The sequence below is a fragment of the Salmo salar genome, chromosome 14 (assembly GCF_965601325.2).
Source record: "Salmo salar chromosome 14, fSalSal1, whole genome shotgun sequence".
NCBI classification, from domain to species: Eukaryota; Metazoa; Chordata; class Actinopteri; order Salmoniformes; family Salmonidae; genus Salmo; species Salmo salar.
Window position 1 is genome coordinate 19,250,001 of NC_138304.1, and position 19,397 is coordinate 19,269,397.

Consider the following 19,397-nt stretch of genomic DNA (forward strand, 5'->3'; position numbering starts at 1 on the left):
GATAGCTCCCCACTCATTACAGTAGGGAGTAACTCTCTATTTGTCCCTCTGCAGTGTTTCGCATATGTTTGTCCTTTTCCTGCAGTGTGACATGACTGCGGGCCCTAGGTTTTAGCTTGTGGGGTCGAGAGTTTTTTTCACGTTAAAAACTCCTAGTTAAACATTGGGCATCTACCTGTCTGTTGTTCCCCCATTCCCATCAAATTTGACCTCAGTGTTATATTTGTATATTGAAGACCAATCCTCAGTCCTACTTTATACGGTGAAGTCATGTATCAAAAGGGTCGTATCAGAAGGATTGAATGTGCTGTCATTGGGCAAGTCGCAAAAGCGCACCCCACATTTCCCACCCACAGCCAAGCCATTACACGGTTTCACTCCAGAACATAACCACAGATGGAGGAAGTGAGTGGCTTGTCCTGTTACATTTATAGACCTAGTTATTCTCGGGTTGTAGCCCCTCTTAAACCCTATGAGGAAGCTAGCTAAAATATTAGGCATTCATCACAGTTATTATAGCCTGTAAAATACCTCTCTTTGGAGGAGAGAGACCCCTCTTTTTTCCCATCATTTTATTCCTGCAGCATTGCGAAATGGATGTGGTTATTGCCTGAGCTTAGGGACGCAGTCATATCAGGCACAATCATCTTTGTCCTTCCTCTTTCCCCGTTCCCCAGCCTTCCATTTACATTAGAGAACATAGTGGAATGAATCTGCTACTGCTATTGTTGAAGGAGGGGTGTTATCACTGTGGAAATCAATGGGGCTGGATGTAGTCACTTATAATAAAGTAAGACAGAGGGATGGGATGAGAGATTTGGTTGAAGGGACGTTAGAGGGAAGGAGGGAGGGAGGGAAGTGTGAAAGAGAAAGACAAGGAAAGACGGAGACGAAAGAGAGGGAGAAAGCCGAGAGAGAGAGAGAGAGAGAGAGAAAGAGAGAGAGAGAGAGAGAGAGAGAGAGAGAGAGATATTGTGCTCTTCTATCGTGCGTACAATGATAAACAGAAAATTCCTATATAGCTTTGGCATTATCTAATGTGTCTTTTGATGTATTTTGTCCCCTCTCCCACTATGTAAGCCAGTGCCTCAAGTCAAGCCAGGATGCAAGGCAGTGTACTGTGTACATGTTTTGCCCTAGGCCAAAATACTTTGTATTATCTTAATAACTAATGTTGTTTTGTCCTTCTCTCCCCCTGTAGCCTGCCCCCCAGGGACATTCAAGTCAACCCAGGGTCCAGGCCTGTGTCTGCAGTGCCCCTCCAACAGCCGCTCTGCAGCCGAGGCCGCCACTATCTGCATCTGCCGTAATGGTTACTACCGCGGTGACATGGACCAGCCTGACATGCCCTGCACCAGTGAGTATCTTTATGGCACTGTTCCTACTCTAACTCTGTACAGCTAGACATGCCCTGCACCAGTGAGTATCTTTATGGTACTGTTCCTACTCTAACTGTGTACAGCTAGACATGCCCTGCACCAGTGAGTATCTTTATGGTACTGTTCCTACTCTAACTGTGTACAGCTAGACATGCCCTGCACCAGTGAGTATCTTTATGGTACTGTTCCTACTCTAACTGTGTACAGCCTGACATGCCCTGCACCAGTGAGTATCTTTATGGTACTGTTCCTACTCTAACTGTGTACAGCTAGACATGCCCTGCACCAGTGAGTATCTTTATCGTACTGTTCCTACTCTAACTGTGTACAGCTAGACATGCCCTGCACCAGTGAGTATCTTTATGGTACTGTTCCTACTCTAACTGTGTACAGCTAGACATGCCCTGCACCAGTGAGTATCTTTATGGTACTGTTCCTACTCTAACTGTGTACAGCTAGACATGCCCTGTACCAGTGAGTATCTTTATGGTACTGTTCCTACTCTAACTCTGTTAGACACTGTTTACGACTTTAGTAGTGTAGTGTGTAGTACATAAATCCATCTTCCCCTAGTGTAGACCACAGTCCTCATTATACTGATAGACACAGCAGACACACCAACTAGCCTCCTCACATACAGAACACCGGATAGCCAATAAGCCTGTTCATGCCCTCATACTTACCTTAACACATGAAAACAATACGCTAAGCTCATCACAAGTCCCCATTGACATGCAATTATGGCAGAGAAGAACACTGAAGCCCCGAAGCCCCGAAAGCACGCACGCACGCACACACACACACACACACACACACACACACACACACACACACACAGATGTTCATGCACACAGACACACACACTGGCCCTAATGGAGGATCTTATTCATGGTTCTCCATACTCCTCACTATGGAGCAGCACTAGAGCTACAGTATTAGTCTGGGAATGTTTTTTAAAATTATATCTTGCTAATTCATGGAGCCTTAGCTAATTGGTTCAGAGACACGGTGTATGTCCAGTTCTGTTCCTCTGGTCTGGCTGGTGCTACCAGAACTGTCTGTGTCTGTGGAAGCATACTGTAGCTACAGTTGAAGTCAGAAGTTTACATACACCTTAGCCAAATACATTTAAACTCAGTTTTTCACAATTCCTGACATTTAATCCTAGTAACAATTCCCTGTCTTAGGTCAGTTAGGATCACCACTTTATTTTAAGATGGGGAAATGTCAAAATAATAGTAGAGGGAATTATTTATTTCAGCTTTTATTTATTTCATCACATTCCCAGTGGGTCAGAAGTTAATTAACATATACTCAATTAGTATTTGGAAGCATTGCCTTTAAATTGTTTAACTTGGGTCAAACGTTTCGGGTAGCCTTCCACAAGCTTCCCACAATAAGTTGGGTGAATTTTGGCCCATTCCTCCTGACAGAGCTGGTGTAACTGAGTCAGGTTTGTAGGCCTCCTTGCTCGCACACACTTTTTTAGTTCTGCCCACAAATTTTCTGTAGGATTCAGGTCAGGGCATTGTGATGGCCACTCAAATACGTTGACTTTGTTGTCCTTATTAAGCCCATTTTGCCACAACTTTGGAAGTATGCTTGGGGTCATTGTCCATTTGGAAGACCCGTTTAGCTTCCTAACTGATGTCTTGAGATGTTGCTTCAATATATCCACAGAATTTTCCTTCCTCTTGATACCATCTATTTTGTGAAGTGCACCAGTTCCTCCTGCAGCAAAGCACCCCCACAACATGATGCTGCCACCCCCGTGCTTCATGGATGGGATGGTATTCTTTGGCTTGCAAGCCTCCCCCTTTTTCCTCCAACCATAACGATGGTCATTATGGCCAAACAATTCTATTTTTGTTTCATCAGACCAGAGAACATTTCTCCAAAAAGTACGATCTTTGTCCCCATGTGCAGTTGCAAACCGTAGTCTGGCTTTTTTATGGCGGTTTCGGAGCAGTGTCTGCTTCCTTGCTGAGCGGCCTTTCAGGTTATGTCGATATAGGACTCATTTTACTGTGGATATAGATACTTTTGTACCTGTTTCCTCCAGCATCGTCACAAGGTCCTTTGCTGTTGTTCTGGGATTGATTTGCACTTTTCGCACCAAAGTACGTTAATCTCTAGGAGACAGAACGCTTCTCCTTCTTGAGCGGTATGACGGCTGCGTGGTCCCATGGCGTTTATACTTGCGGAATATTGTTTGTACAGATGAACATCGTACCTTCAGGCATTTAGAAATTTCTCCCAATGAGGAACCAGACTTGTGGAGGTCTACAATTCTTTTTCTGAGGTCTTGGCTGATTTCTTTTGATTTTCCCATGATGTCAAGCAAAGAGGCACTGAGTTTGAAGGTAGGCCTTGAAATACATCCACAGATTCACCTCCAATTGCCTCAAATAATGTAAATTAGCCTATCAGAAGCTTCTAAAGCCATGACATCATTTTCTGGAATTTTCCAAGCTGTTTAAAGGGACAGTCAACTTAGTGTATGTAAACTTCTGACCCACTTGAATTGTGATACAGTAAATTATAAGTGAAATAATCTGTCCGTAAACAATTGTTGGAAAAATTACTTGTGTCATGCACAAAGTAGATGTCCTAACCGACTTGCCAAAACTATAGTTTGTTAACAAGAAATTTGTGGAGTGGTTGAATAATGAGCTTTAATGACTCCAACCTAAGTGTATGTAAACTTCCGACTTCAACTGTATATGTATGTCAAGCCATGTGCTCTGCAGCGTTTCTCTTCGCCTTGAGACCTTGAACGCTCCCCTAGTGCAACATCAACATGCCGCTCCTCTTTCAAGTCTTGAATGCCCGTTCCAAGTGAGGCAGCCCTCTCCATGTCGATGCTTTGAATTCCCCCTCAAGAATAGAACCCATTTGCACCTTGAGACTTTGAATGCTCCCCGAGTGTGGCATCCTTGTCTGCCTTGAGGCTCTGAACATTCCTCAAGTTCACCGTAGCTCTCCAGGTTTTTCAGTGCTCCCTCAAGAATAGCACTACTCTCCAACTTGACTCTATGCACGTTCCCTGTAGAACACTATAGCTTTCGGCTTTGAATCTCTGAACACTCCCAAAGAGTATCCATTTCCACCTTAAGGCTGTTGAATGCACCCTTTCCACTATGATATCTGCTCACTCTCCTGGTGAGTCTCTTGCCTGAACGCTGCCTCGGCCCAACATGTTGCTCTTCCCATACTACGCCAAGGCCAGTGGAGGCTGCTGAGGGGACGACAGCTCATAACAAGGGTTGGAATGGAGTCAATGGAGTGGTATGAAGCACATCAAACACATGGTTTCCATGTGGTTGATTCTACCCCATTGACTCCATTCCAGCCATTCCTATGAGCCGTCATCCCCTCAGCAGCCTCCACTGGCCAAGTAGCATTTTCTATTCAATGCTTCCCAACACTACCTGCAAGTGGCTCTGCATTTTTTCCTAATCCTGGCAGCAGTAGTAATTATAGTAGTAGTAGTAGTAGTAGTAGCAGTAGTAGTAATAGAAGTAGCAGCAGTAGTAGTAGTAATAGTAGTAATAGTAGTAGTAGTAGTACTAGTAGTAGTAGCAGCAGTAGGAGTAGTAATAATAGTAGCAGCAGTAGGAGTAGTAATAATAGTAGCAGCAGGAATAGTAACAGTAGTAGTTGCAGTAGTAGTAGTAGTAGCAGTAACAGCAATAGCAGCAGTAACAGTAGTAGCAACAGTAATAGTAGCAGTAGTAGTAGTAGTGGCAGTAGCAGCAGTGACAGAAGTAGTAACAGTAGTAGTAGTATTAGTAGCAGTAACAGTAGTAGCAGCAGTAACAGTAGTAGCAACAGTAATAGTAGCAGCAGTAGTAGTAGTAGTAGTAGTAGCAGCAGTAACAGTAGTAGTAGTAGCAGCAGTAACAGTAGTAGTAGCAGTAGTAGTAGTAGTAGTAGTAGTAGTAGTAGTAGTAGCAGCAGTAACAGTAGTAGTAGCAGCAGTAACAGTAGTAGTCGTAGTAGTAGAAGTAGTAGCAGCAGTAACAGTAGTAGTAGCAGCAGTAACAGTAGTAGTAGTAGTAGTAGTAGCAGCAGTAACAGTAGTAGTAGCAGCAGTAACAGTAGTAGTAGTAGTAGCAGTAACAGTAGTAGTAGCAGCAGTAACAGTAGTAGTAGCAGCAGTAACAGTAGTAGTAGTAGTAGTAGTAGTACTAGCAGCAGTAACAGTAGTAGTAGCAGCAGCGACAGTAGTAGCAACAGTAGTAGTATTAGTTGAAGTAACAGCAGTAGCAGCAGTAACAGTAGTAGTAGCAGCAGTAACAGTAGTAGTAGCAGTAGTAGTAGTAGTAGTAGTAGTAGTAGTAGCAGCAGTAACAGTAGTAGTAGCAGCAGTAACAGTAGTAGTCGTAGTAGTAGTAGTAGTAGTAGTAGCAGCAGTAACAGTAGTAGTAGCAGCATTAACAGTAGTAGTAGTAGTAGTAGCAGCAGTAACAGTAGTAGTAGCAGCAGTAACAGTAGTAGTAGTAGTAGCAGCAGTAACAGTAGTAGTAGCAGCAGTAACAGTAGTAGTAGTAGTAGTAGTAGCAGCAGTAACAGTAGTAGTAGCAGCAGTGACAGTAGTAGCAACAGTAATAGTAGTAGTAGTAGTAGTAGTAGTAGTAGTAGCAGCAGTAACAGTAGTAGTAGTAGTAGTAGTAGTAGTAACAGTAGTAGTAGCAGTAGTAGTAGTAGTAGTAGTAGTAGTAACAATAGTAGTAGCAGCAGTAGTAGTAGTAGTAGTAGTAGTAGTAGTAGTAGTAGTAGCAGCAGTAACAGTAGTAGTAGCAGCAGTAACAGTAGTAGTAGTAGTAGTAGTAGTAGTAGTAGTAGTAGTAGTAGCAGTAGTAGTAGCAGCAGTAACAGTAGTAGTAGTAGTAGTAGTAGTAGTAGTAGTAGTAACAGTAGTAGTAGCAGCAGTAACAGTAGTAGTAGTAGTAGTAGTAGTAGTAGTAGTAGTAGTAGTAGTAGCAGCAGTAACAGTAGTAGTAGCAGCAGTAGTAGTATTACACTTCAGCTCCACTATAAGCATTGTGTTTCTTTTCCATCAGTGCCGTGTCAATGTGACATTCTACCTGCTACACAGAGCGAGTTGTTTTGAGAGCAGAGAGGAGCAGAGGGAAAGAGCATCTTTATTGTATTTTGCCTGCTGTACTGTACCATATTCATCAATAATGCCTAAGTACAATAGCTTTGGTCCAGTTATTTGCAAGTACTCATTGTTGCTAGTGGTTGGACTTAAAGATGCACTTTGCAGAAATTGTTCCGCCTTTTCCTAGTTGTAAAAATTCTAATAGTTTGCCTTATTTCAGTTTATGTGACAAAACAAGCAGGTATAGCTTAGAGAATCATTGTACCCTCTAAACTGCTGTGAAATATATTTTCCATAACCAGAAATATTGCATTTTCAGCTGTTTGAAGCTGGTGTACAAAACATAAAGTAAAAGACACAAAAACGAAACTTAAGAACAGGAATCATAAAAATAGCAACATAGAACAGATCTACCGCGTCTTAGACTTGCTTTCAATGAGAATGACAGACCTATAACTCACATTTCTATGTGAATTTGGTCGGGTTGCCCCAAAAGTTACATATTGCAGCTTTAATGATTCTCTAATTTCTTAAGTTGCTTTTGTTTAAATTGTGAACCTAGCTAGTCAATATAGCTTGCTAGCTAGCTAGTATTAGTAGCTTCTTGACTTCATACATCTTACTAAAATAACCAGTGGTGTATCGTTGAGGCCATATGCAACCAAAATCAATTTTATTTCTCATTATTTCAATTCACAAGATAGAATGAACACGCGCGCCAGCCATCAAGTATTAAATTGTTGGTCGTGGTTGTACTAAATGATTATCTATTCTCTAATTACACACGTTGCTTTTGTTTAAATTGTGAACCTAGTTAGTCAATGTAGCTAGCTAGCTAGTATTAGTAGCTTCTTGACTTCATACATCTTACTAAAATAACCAGTGGTGTATAGTAGAGGCCATATGCAACCAAAATGTACTTTATTTCTCATTATTTCAATTCACAAGATAGAAATAAAGCTGCGCATCAGTCATCAAGAATTAAACCTTGGCAATTCTTGAGCTTGGATGCTGCCATTGGACGTGATGCAACGCAAGCACAACACGGGCAGTGAAGCAGCTTTCATTGATTTCAAAGGAAACATTTCCTCAACGGCCGATGGCAATGCCAGACGCCCGATGGCAGCAGTAGTATAAGTAGTAGCAGTAGCAGCAGCAGTAGTAGTATTAGCAGTAGCTCAGTTGGTAGAGCATGGTGTTTGCAACGCCAGCATGGTGTGTGCAATGCCAGCATGGTGTGTGCAACGCCAGGGTTGTGGGTTCGATTCCCACGGGGGGCCAGTACAAAAAATAAAAAAATAAAAAATAAAATAAAAAATTATGAATGAAATGTATGTATTCACTACTGTAAGTCACTCTGGATAAGAGCGTCTGCTAAATGACTAAAATGTAAAATGTAGTAGTAGTAGTAGTAGTAGTAGTAGTAGCAGCAGCATCAGACCCTGTACTGTACTATGCTCCAGATCTTTCTCTCTGATTAGCAGGGTGATGGATTGGCCAAAACAATCCCCTTCTCACCACCCGCTGACCCCCTGTGGGACCCACCGAGCCGAGGCTCCACTTCAAACAACGTCCATCTAGGAGGACCACCAAACCCTCTGTCTCCCAGCACGGGGCCCACTCCCCTCGGCTTTGCTACCCGCCATCGTAGGCCATTGGGACGGGCTCGCCCAGCATGGCACTCCCCTCTCCCTCACCAGGCCTCAGGCTTCCCCCAGACTTTCCCCAGTTCCCTCACCACTGTCTGGTCCAGGGCTGCCTGCCTGCCTGCTGGGCCCACAGGCCTCTCTCGGTGTGTGGGAGAGAGGGAGACTGACAGGCCTGGCCATTAATTGGTGGGAGCTGGTGGGAGTGGGCCAGTGGAACTGTTGTATATTAATTAGTTGGGGAGAAATGAGATACAGGGTGTTTCTCAATATGCATGCTAGCGTTCTCTGAGCATGCAAATTGGAGCACAAAACGGAGTATGAGTCCAAATTAACGTATGCGAAACGGAGCACGGAGGACAGTTCTCAGATGAGTACTTCGTTTGTACACATTTCAAAGCATGCATCGACGCAAGATTCAACTAAAATATTCCCAGGATTGTTGATGTAATATGACGCAACCATGGACAAATTATTTATTGAAAATAATGGCTGCTGGTATTGAGCAGAAGCAAGAGAAAATGAACTCTGACTTCGGAATGACAAGGTTCCCAATCACATCTCGTTTAAAAATGTTTTATTTTTTTATTAACCCATCCACCCGTCGACCTATCCACTGTAGTGTGCATAGACCTGCCTAGAATATCCACAGTAGTGTGCATAGACCTGCCTAGAATATCCACTGTAGTGTGCATAGACCTGCCTAGAATATCCACAGTAGTGTGCATAGACTTGCCTAGAATATCCACTGTAGTGTGCATACACCTGCCTAGAATATCCACAGTAGTGTGCATAGGCCACAGGCTAACTGACAAAGAATTGGTAGCTAGCTAGGCACCCACGAAGAATTGGTAGCTAACGTTGGCCATCTACCTTTCATAACAACATTCGTTTTAGGTTGTTTTTCACATCTAAAACTATCTGGCTAGCTAGATTAATGCGATTCACATACAGCTAGCTGATAATTATTAAGTCACAAGGTTGCGTTTGCTTTATGTAATATATATGTTTTGGTCTCTATTGGTCAAAGGCAATGCAGTAGCACAGGAGTGCGCAAATGTACATTTTTATGTGTTCTCCAACCTCTGGTCCTCAAAACAACGTACTCAAGAGAACGTCATCAAAGAAGGAACTCGGAGCATGAGTGTGTGGAGCACGGTAGTATGCATATTGAGAAACACCTATAGAGATGGAGGGGAATAGGGGAGAAGTGTGCTGTGGCTTCACTGTGTGAAGAGGGAGGGAAATGGAGAAATGAAGTAGCAATGAGCCCTCTCTTACCATACCCTCACCCCCCATGGGACTCACCAAGCCGAGGCTCCACTTCAAACAACCTCCATCTCCCCTTTCCTCTTCCACTAGGGAGGCCGTCAAACCCTCTGTCTTCCAGCACGAGGCCCATTCCCCTCGGCTATGCTACCCACTGTCGGAGGCCTTTGGAAAAGGGTCGCTCTGCACGGCGCTTCCCTCTCTCCACCACCCCCAGGCTTTCCCCAGCCTTCCCCCAGTTCCTGGACCCACAGGCCTCTCTCTGTGTGGGGGAGAGAGGCAGACTGACAGGCCTGGCCATTAATTGGTGGGAGTCGGTGGGAGTGGGCCAGTGGAACTCTTGCTGATAAGTGAGATACAGGGATGGAGGGGAGTAAGGGAGAAATATGTTGTGGCTCCTCTGTGTGAAGAGGAAGGGAAATTGCTAAATTAAGTAGCATGGTTGAGTTCATGGAAAGAGAACCTCAACTCATAACTGTGGCCAAGCTTCCAGATGCTTCCTTGATCTCTGTTGCACACTGTCTGGACCTCAGGCCACAAATCCATAAACCTCCTAACATTCTGCACTCTAAGGACAGGCTGAGAGAGATGTTTTCTCAGGCAATTCTTCTCTCCTTTTCAACCTTTCTCCTGTTCTGCTGTCCTCATTTTCACCATATCTCCTCCTAATTACTCTCCCTCATGCCTTTTCTCATGTTTCGACTTGTCATGTTATTTTTTGTCCATCTTCTCTCCTATCTTGCTCCTTCTCCTCCCATTTCTCCTTGCTCCTTTTCCTCCTTTCTCTCCTTTCCTCCAATTGTCATTCTCTCCCTCTCTCATCTTCTCCATCTCTCCTCCCTTTTTCTCACCGTCCCTCCTCTTCCTCCTCCTCTCCTTCTCTCCTCCTCTCCTTCTGCAGCGGTAGAGTAAGCAAGCTGCTGGTTCTGCCAGTAATGCACTAGTCAACAGAGCTAAGCCAGTGTAATTGCCTGGCCTGGGCTAATCCCTCTGCCTGCACTGCTGCCTGCCGAGAGAGAGATGGTGCTGTGCTTTAGACCTCAACACACACGAGCATTCAGTCTTCTCTAGCAATCTCTTTCACATCCTGCGCTCCTTGTTAGGCACTGATATTTGAGCTTTTGTAGATCAAGCAGACCAGCCCACCTGTGTGTTAGACTTCTCCTGTTCTATCTAGTGCGGTGGAAGTCAGTAATATTTCCGAGGAAGGCACTTTTCTTGAAACAACTTCGCTGGGCACACCGCCCTACCAGGAAGGTGGTTGTAGTCGCTAATAGCTCCAACTGTTCAAAAGCTAGAGCCAAATCTGTTGGATGTTTTTTCCTCTCCTCAAAGGTACGCTAGAAACCGCTGTTACCGCTCCGTTTGTCTCAGGCGCTAATAGCAGATGTCGACGGTTACTCACGTAGACCACGTTTCTATGAACTGAGCGATGCATTCAGCCGACTGAGGGAAACAATTTGCGCAACACATTCGTTCATGTTATTGCTGCGAGCCCCATGCGTCTCGCGAGACAGGCAATGACTATGGCATTGATGTGACTGTCACGTCCTGGCCAGTATATAAAGTTAATTGTTTTGTAGTTTGGTCAGGGCGTGGCAGAGGGTATTTGTTTTATGTGGTTCGGGGTGGTGTGTTTGTTAAAAGGGTGTTTGGTTTAGTATTTCCGGGTTTTGGTTTATGTCTAGGTAGTTCTATGTGGAGTCTAGTGAGTGTATGTCTATGTTTGGTTAATTGGGGTTGGGACTCTGAGTTGAAGGCAGGTGTTGTCTATCTGCCTTTGATTGAGAGTCCCATATATTAGGGTGTGTTTGTGTTTGTGATTTGTGGGTGATTGTTCTGTGTTGAGCCTATGCTAGCCAGACTGTTTGTAGTTGTTCGTTCGTTCTTTTTGTTTTGTGATTTTGTACGTTCATTTTTTCAAGTTAATAAATTCTCAAGATGAGCATACACGTACCTGCTGCGTATTGGTCCTCCTTCACCGACGACAACCGTGACAGTGACGTGATTGACATGATGGGCTTCTCAACTGCAGCTATTTCTGACAGGACCAAGTTGATGGGTGGTGTGTGGTACTTGTGAGCGACATGTGCTGTAGAAGAATTCAATTGGAGAATTGAGATGTATGTGCGTGTGAGCCATTCCGTTTAGTTCTCCCTCTGAAACAAAGCAGCCAGCACCAACCCGCCTTTCTTTTTATCTTCCCCCAATTCCTTAGTCAGTCTGTGCTCCAGATCTCCACACAGGGAGTTGTAGTGAGTCCCTGAGGAGCTGTTTCCCATTGAAAAGACAAACAGCGTGAAGGAGGCCCTGCAAAGCACTGGGATTGGCTTAGAGGGCCAGGCTGGGTAAACAATGTGGTGGGCTGTTTATATTTGTGGCGCTGAAGTGCTCTTGACATCAGCAGGCAGCCCAGGGGGCAAACAGGGGTCGTGGCCTTTCTGGCCCCCCAACAATATGTGGGCTGTAGACATTACTCTCTATCCACCTGTTACATGGGATTCTCTATGCCTCATCAGTTAGTTGCCAATGGTGGGGATGAGTTTGACAGTAACACTATTGGGCATGCACGTGTACATACATACACACATACTCATGCATGCATGCATAGACACACACACACACAAACACAGCCTAACCCAACCCACGCCACACAAACTGTCACAAACACTCCAATCATTCTAACACGTCACTAGGAGTAAACAAAACGCTTGATGATCGCGCAGTCGTCCTAATTGTGGCGTGTGAGATGTAAGCAACAATCAAGGCTGACTAGTGTGGCTAAATGAATGCCAGGGTAGGAGCTCGGTAAGTAATGAACTCGACAAATTAAATCCCATGGCAAATTAAAACAGCCAAGGGCAGCCATAATAGCCTGCAAATCACCGGTTAAGTGGCAGTCACATCGGATTTCTCCATCCGTCACTGCATAGGGAAATCTATACAGCTACCAACAGGGGCCCAGAGACGAGATGCACCGAGCCAAACTCACACCACTCCTCTCACAGCCATTTTGTTTTGTTGTATACATACATGAAAACAGACCGCACACAAGCATGTGAATAATGTACATGCAAACAGATAGTGGGATTACATGTCATATGTATTTGTTCCATGAGAAGCCATGTACTATGTAGTCTGACTGTCATATAACACATAGGCAGGGTCATTTATATCAGTTCTCACAGCAGTAGGTGTGTCATGGTGATTATATGGACTATATGTATATACATGTAAAGTGTAAAACCTCTGTGTGTGTGTGATACCCATGGGACATATTGTAAGTGCAGCTGTTCTCTCCATCTCTGCCCTATTTCTGCAAACACACACACTCTCTCCTCTCGTTCACTCTTTCTTATCTCACTGTCTAGCACATCTCTCTCATTCTCTTAGGCTCCTGCCTCGTTCTATATCTCTCTCAATTCAATTCGATTCAAGGGGCTTTATTGGCATGGGAAACATATGGTAACATTGACAAAGCAAGTGAAGTAGATAATATACAAAAATGAAATAAACAATAACAAATAATCTCTCTCTCGCTCTCGTACACACACCCAATAGCGCCAATGAATATGGTGCTTGTTGGTCTGTTTTTTGCATGGGAAACATCCTGATTATGACTGACTTGCCTAGTTAAATAAAGGTTAATTAAAAAATACAAAATAAATTTAAAAAATATATATGTTAACTGTAAGTGGCTTTGGGTAAAACTGTGGGCTATCTAGAGGTGATGGATTCCATCCTCTTTCTGTCCTCTTTGTGGCAGACCATAATAACCACACTGTGGGGGTCACGTCCTCCCTGTCACTGACCCCTTAGTCGTCACCATGGCTCAAAGCCGAGGTCGCTGCGGAAACACTGCCATTCCGTCACCTCTGTGTGTTCCGCTGCTTTGTCCAAGCGTCCCAGTGCTATCCCACGTGGCTTTGCAAGAACAATGATTTATTGTGGCTGTGTTGACAGAAGCAACTGCCTGCCCTTACCCCTCGGCGATGGGAAACTAAGGGCTGTGTCCTAATACACTAATACAGCTTCCTTCTGTTGTTTCCTTTAGTTTGAACTACCTGCCCTCGCCCTCCATGAAGGGAACTTATGGGCTGTGTCCTAATACGCTAATACAGCTTATTTCTCTTGTCTCCTTTATTTTCAACTGCCTTCCCTCAACCTCTCTGTAATGGGAAACTCAAGGGATGCGTCATACTACGCTTATATGGCTTCCTTGAATAAAGTGTCCTTTATTTTTTAACCCAGATCTATCCGGACAATACATTTTCACACACCTTTTTGTGTAGCCCATGTGCTTGAATAAGTCACATTGAATAACTTTAACCCTTTGACGCGGATGATCACATATTTGTGATCATTGTTGAGTGGTCCCAGCAGCGTACGATCTCAAATATGTGATTGGAACAGTAGCAACAGAACGTATGATGCAACAAACTAGTTTAAACAGCATTGTTGTCTGAAAAGCATCTAAACAATGTTTTGTACTGATGGGAAATAAAGGTCTTCACAACTTATGTTCCTCAATTTCCCCTTTTATTGTAAAAGATAAATGTGAACTGTATCATCTGAACATAACACGGAACACATCCACAGTTAAACTCATTCCATAAACCAGTCTAAATAACAGTTTGCGCTGACAAAAAACAAAACATAAGTTAGCAACCTAACAGCTAGACTAGTTTACAATGTACCACATCTCTGGTGAGCACAAGAGACTAATGTAATGTTGTTTAGAAAAGAAATGCGTGTCAGCTAAGCTAACAGCAGCTAAATTCTTTATGATGGGAGCCATGTTTCTTTATGTTTGACTTGGCGAAAACTCCCTAATCCCAGAATGTCATTCACTATAAGACGTAAATAAACAAAGTCAAAGATGGCTGTGCCCATTGCCTGAAAAATATGGACTTAGTTTAGCCCCTTTTCAGCATATTACAAATCTTTGATGTACTTGTTACAGTGTATACAAGAACCGGGGCACATGACTTGACAAGTCATTGACCATTTTTGACAAATCAAAAAGCAAATAAAATGGCATCACCTCACAGATCATCACAGCAAATACAAGCCTATTGCCTAGCCTCACCATAGCGTGAAAGCTAAACAGGGATTAAACCATTTTAGGGGGGGCTTGTGGGGGGGTTCCTTTCATTTGTGGGGGGTTTTCAAGTCCATGGGGGATAGAAATGGTGGGAGGTATCGTGGGGGATATGACGCAGGAAATATTACTATAATGGGGGATTTCTCAATAAATGGGGGGCAAACACAGGAGAAGATTATACGCTAAATAAAAATAAAACCCCTGGAAAGGAGTTACAATCTGATGCCGTGTTCAAAACAACAGGGTACTGGGAAATCTTCAACTTCAGTGCGTTCAAGACAACTGGGAACTCTGATAAAACAGGCTCTGACTGGGAAAAATTGTTTTGAATGGTCATCCAACTCGGAATTCCAACTCGGGAACTCAGGCCTCTTTCTAGAGCTCCAACTTTCCGAGCTGAAGATCACTGACGTCATGATTTGACCTAGTATTTTTCAGAGTTCACAGTTGTCTTGAAAGCATCATAAGTCAGTTGAGTGAACTACCCCTTGTTATAACATCTTTGGTCTGACAGACGCTTACATGACAACTAGAATGCATTGTATGATGTCAACAAACATGGAGCCACAAATAATTGGCAAATAGCTTAGCGATAGCTCATCATAATCAGTACAACCTTCAAAAAAGTATTTTACACACATCATATGTGACCATTACAATCTCTGCAAGAATCAGAATGCATGAATTGTCACCAGTACTTGAAAACGTGAATAAAACAGTAAATACATAATGATCCATACATACGGTGAGCTACAGTAGAAACGTCAACACAATATACAGAAAATAAGACACTTTGATAGGAACACTCACTTGTCCAAAGTCCAATTTGTAAGGAAAACAACAATGAAGGCAATGCAGGCGCCAGCCAGAAAATGTGCCTGGGGAAAAAGTTTGTGCAAGGCTTGTTCTGACTAGAGATGTGCAATGTCTTCATACTTGATCTGGGGAAACACTGGCAAAGTGCTTGGGCTCTCATTGAAGAGAGAAGTTTGTCTGGCTCAGTAAAGACTCAAAAATAATTTTAATAATAATTTGTCCACAACAGTGAAATGGTTTACTTCTTATATGAATTGTTAAGGAGGTGGAACACACCTCAATTCCAACAGTTGTTAGCCTCTTACATCTAGACGTTCCGCTAGCGGAACACCTGCTCCAATATCCAATGATGGGCGTGGCGCGAAATACAAACTCCTCGAAAATCCGAAAACTTCCATTTTTCAAACATATGACTATTTTACAGCATTTTAAAGACAAGACTCTCCTTTATCTAACCACACTGTCTGATTTCAAAAAGGCTTTACAACGAAAGCAAAACATTAGATTATGTCAGGAGAGTACCCAGCCAGAAATAATCACACACCCATTTTTTCAAGCTAGCATATAATGTCACAAAAAACAAAACCACAGCTAAATGCAGCACTAACCTTTGATGATCTTCATCAGATGACACTCCTAGGACATTATGTTATACAATACATGCATGTTTTGTTCAATCAAGTTCATATTTATATCAAAAACCAGCTTTTTACATTAGCATGTGACGTTCAGAACTAGCATTCCCACCGCAAACTTCCGGTGAATTTACTAAATTACTCACGATAAACGTTCACAAAAAACATAACAATTATTTTAAGAATTATAGATACAGACTCCTTTATGCAATCGGGGTGTCCGATTTTAAAATAGCTTTTCGGTGAAAGCACATTTTGCAATATTCTGAGTAGATAGCTCGCCATCACAGGGCTAGCTATTTTGACACCCACCAAGTTTGGTACTCACCAAACTCAGATTTACTATAAGAAAAATTGGATTACCTTTGCTGTTCTTCGTCAGAATGCACTCCCAGGACTTCTACTTCAACAACAAATGTTGGTTTGGTTCCAAATAATCCATAGTTATATCCAAATAGCGGCGTTTTATTCGTGCGTTCAAGACACTATCCGAAGGGTAACGAAGGGTGACGCGCGGACGCGTATCGTGACAAAAAATGTCAAAATATACCATTACCATACTTCGAAGCATGTCAAACGCTGTTTAAAATCCATTTTTATGCGATTTTTCTCGTAAAATAGCGATAATATTCTGACCGGGAGTCGTTGTTTTCGTTCAAAGACTGATAATCTAAAATGGACTCTTCACGTGCACGCGCGCACCCGTCTCATTGTTCTCAGATCGACCACTTACCAAATGCGCTACTATTTTTCAGCCATGGGCTGCAAAGTCATCATTCAACGTTCTGGCGCCTTCTGAGAGCCTATGGGAGCCTTAGAAAATGTCACGTTACAGCAGAGATCCTTTGTTTTGGATAGAGATGACAAAGAAGGCCAAGAAATGGTCAGACAGGGTACTTCCTGTACAGAATCTTCTCAGGTTTTGGCCTGCCATTTGAGTTCTGTTATACTCACAGACACCATTCAAACAGTTTTAGAAACGTTGGAGTGTTTTCTATCCACAGCTACTAATTATCTGCATATTCTAGTTTCTGGGAAGGAGTAATAACCAGATTAAATCGGGTACGTTTTTTATCCGGCCGTGTCAATACTGCCCCCTATCCATAACAAGTTAGAAAATAAAACTTGTTAGAAAATAATTTTAAATTGACACGTTAAACATAGCGTTAAACATATAGATAAGTAGCAGGCAGCATGCCTTGGATTGAGGTCAGCGCGGGTTAACTGTCCTGTTGCTTAAGTTGCTTAACGATCCCATTTTGGAACAGTGAGTGCATGAAAAAACTGACACTGGGGCGACCGATAGAGATATTTGGAACTCACGCGTGAAAAGATTAATAAATTATATAAATGAATACCGTATGTGAAAAGACTGGATAGTCCTGGATTCACCTTGATTTATAAAAGACCTCAACCCCTAGTCTAACTGCCAGCTTGCGGATTAGTACAGGATAGCTGGTAGCTACAGTCCTGTAAACCTCCCTCTCCTTTGGCTATAGCGCATTCGCTGTAGTGATGGACTATAATTAGCATATAGAGTAGCTGCTCTCTCATCATTGGCATGTCCAGGAACATTCTTTAAGTGGTGAAAACTCTTCCATCAACAGAACCGGACTAATAAAAACATTCCACTAATCCCAGTTTATCTAAGCCTTTCCTGTCCTCTAGATGGATATGGAGTACGACCCGTTTCCCTCTCCTTGGCAAGACAGACTCAATAATGTTGAAAAACAGGTGTGCCTAATTCCCACTATAGGGCTGACCTGTACTGTGCTGGCTCTGATGTTTTCCTTTCACATTGCCCTTTCCAGCATGGTTCCAGAAATGATGGTGGATGTGTAACCAGGCCAACCAAGTGCAGCTCAGCTTGGGTCGGTTCTGTGTGGCTTAGTAGTGTGAAAAGGGTATTACCTTGTCTATCCTATGAGGGGTCCAGGATTTGTGTTAGGTCTCTCTGGAAAATGTGATTCTTTGAGATCTCAATGGGATCTCCTGGTTAAATAATCAAATCAAATGTTATTGGTCACATACACATGGTTAGCAGACGTTAATGCGAGTGTAGTGACATGCTTGTGCTTCTAGTTCCAACAGTGCAGTAATATCTAACAAGTAATCTTACAAATTCACAAATTAAGGTTGAATAGAATGCAATCCTTCTCATTGTATTTGTCAATCTCAAGACCTGTTGGCAAAAGATTCACTGAGATGTCAATGGGAAAACCTGGATAAATAAAGGTTCCTCTCTGTCTGTTTGTAGGCGTTCCCTCGGGTCCGCGGAACGTGATATCCGTCGTGAACGAGACCTCAGTGATCCTGGAGTGGCACTCGCCTAGGGAGACAGGCGGTCGTGAGGACGTGGTCTACAACATTGTGTGTAAGAAGTGCCGGGCGGACCGCCGTACCTGTTCACACTGTGACGACAACGTGGAGTTTGTGCCGCGGCAGCTGGGCCTGACGGAAACCAGAGTGTTCATCAGTAACCTGTGGGCCCACACGCTCTACAGCTTCGAGATACAGGCCGTCAACGGGGTGACCAATAAGAGCCCCTACCCTGCCCAGCATGTGTCTATAGACATCACCACCAACCAGGCTGGTAAGAGAATAGTGTGTGTGTGTGTGTGTGTGTGGGGGGGATGGTCGGCATCATCATCATTATCGTCATCTGTGTTCATGTACATTGTTGGTGTAGTCTGCTGTACCTGTGTCTCCTTTCTAGTGTCCAAAGAAATACTTTTGTATAGCGTTTCATTGATTGTTGATATCATAACTCATCCCACATTGCTCAGCACTGGTAAACACAACATAATCTCTGCATTGCTGACTCCTGTCCTGTTGCTTCTCCTTTCACAATGTGAGCTGGAGAGAGGTCATTGTGCTAAACCGTGAATAAGTGAGGGGGTAGCAGCTGACTCCAGCTGCACGAGAACTCACAAAGTGAAATATTGAAACTGTCTCTCTTCTATCGTATTATCGCCCTCATTTCTCGTATGAAAGCAGAGGCCTGCTATATAATTGAGTGTGTTGAGGGATTGGGGGATTTTCCCCTTTGAAAACATGGTGAAGTTCAAAACCCCAACCCAAGACATGGCGTGTTAGGATCTGTGGTGAGACCAGCACATCCCTCCCTTTGCCCTATTTCGGCACCCTTTGTAGTTCCCCAGTTTTATTTACACATCAAACCCTTTGAAACCCCCCCAAAAAAGAAAATGCTGGTTTGCATTTTTCTCCAAGACAACATTACAGAAATGTTTGCTTCTTAAGCTTCAGTAAAAAGCCTAAAGTAAATTAATCTATCTATGACAAACAGCAAATACGATTTTTATATAATGTCCTTTCTACTTGATATTCTGAAGGTTGAGACAGCGTTGAGACAGTGTTGTGGCTTATCAGATATCTTTGCTGGTTATCTTTGCGGTCTTCTTTTCGAATAACTTGACTTGA

The 19,397-nt window shown here is 43.2% G+C and overlaps 1 protein-coding gene across 2 annotated transcripts in view; it reads left to right on the forward strand.

Moving 5' to 3' along the window:
* The window catches only part of LOC106568848 (ephrin type-B receptor 1), a 296,528-nt gene that overhangs the window by 188,042 nt on the left and 89,089 nt on the right, over positions 1 to 19,397 (forward strand). For both annotated transcript variants that reach the window (XM_045694009.2, XM_045694010.2), the window contains exons 4-5: positions 1,202 to 1,357; positions 18,214 to 18,549. In XM_045694009.2, the coding sequence (XP_045549965.1) occupies positions 1,202 to 1,357; positions 18,214 to 18,549 (492 nt within the window). The remainder of the gene's footprint in view (positions 1 to 1,201; positions 1,358 to 18,213; positions 18,550 to 19,397) is intronic.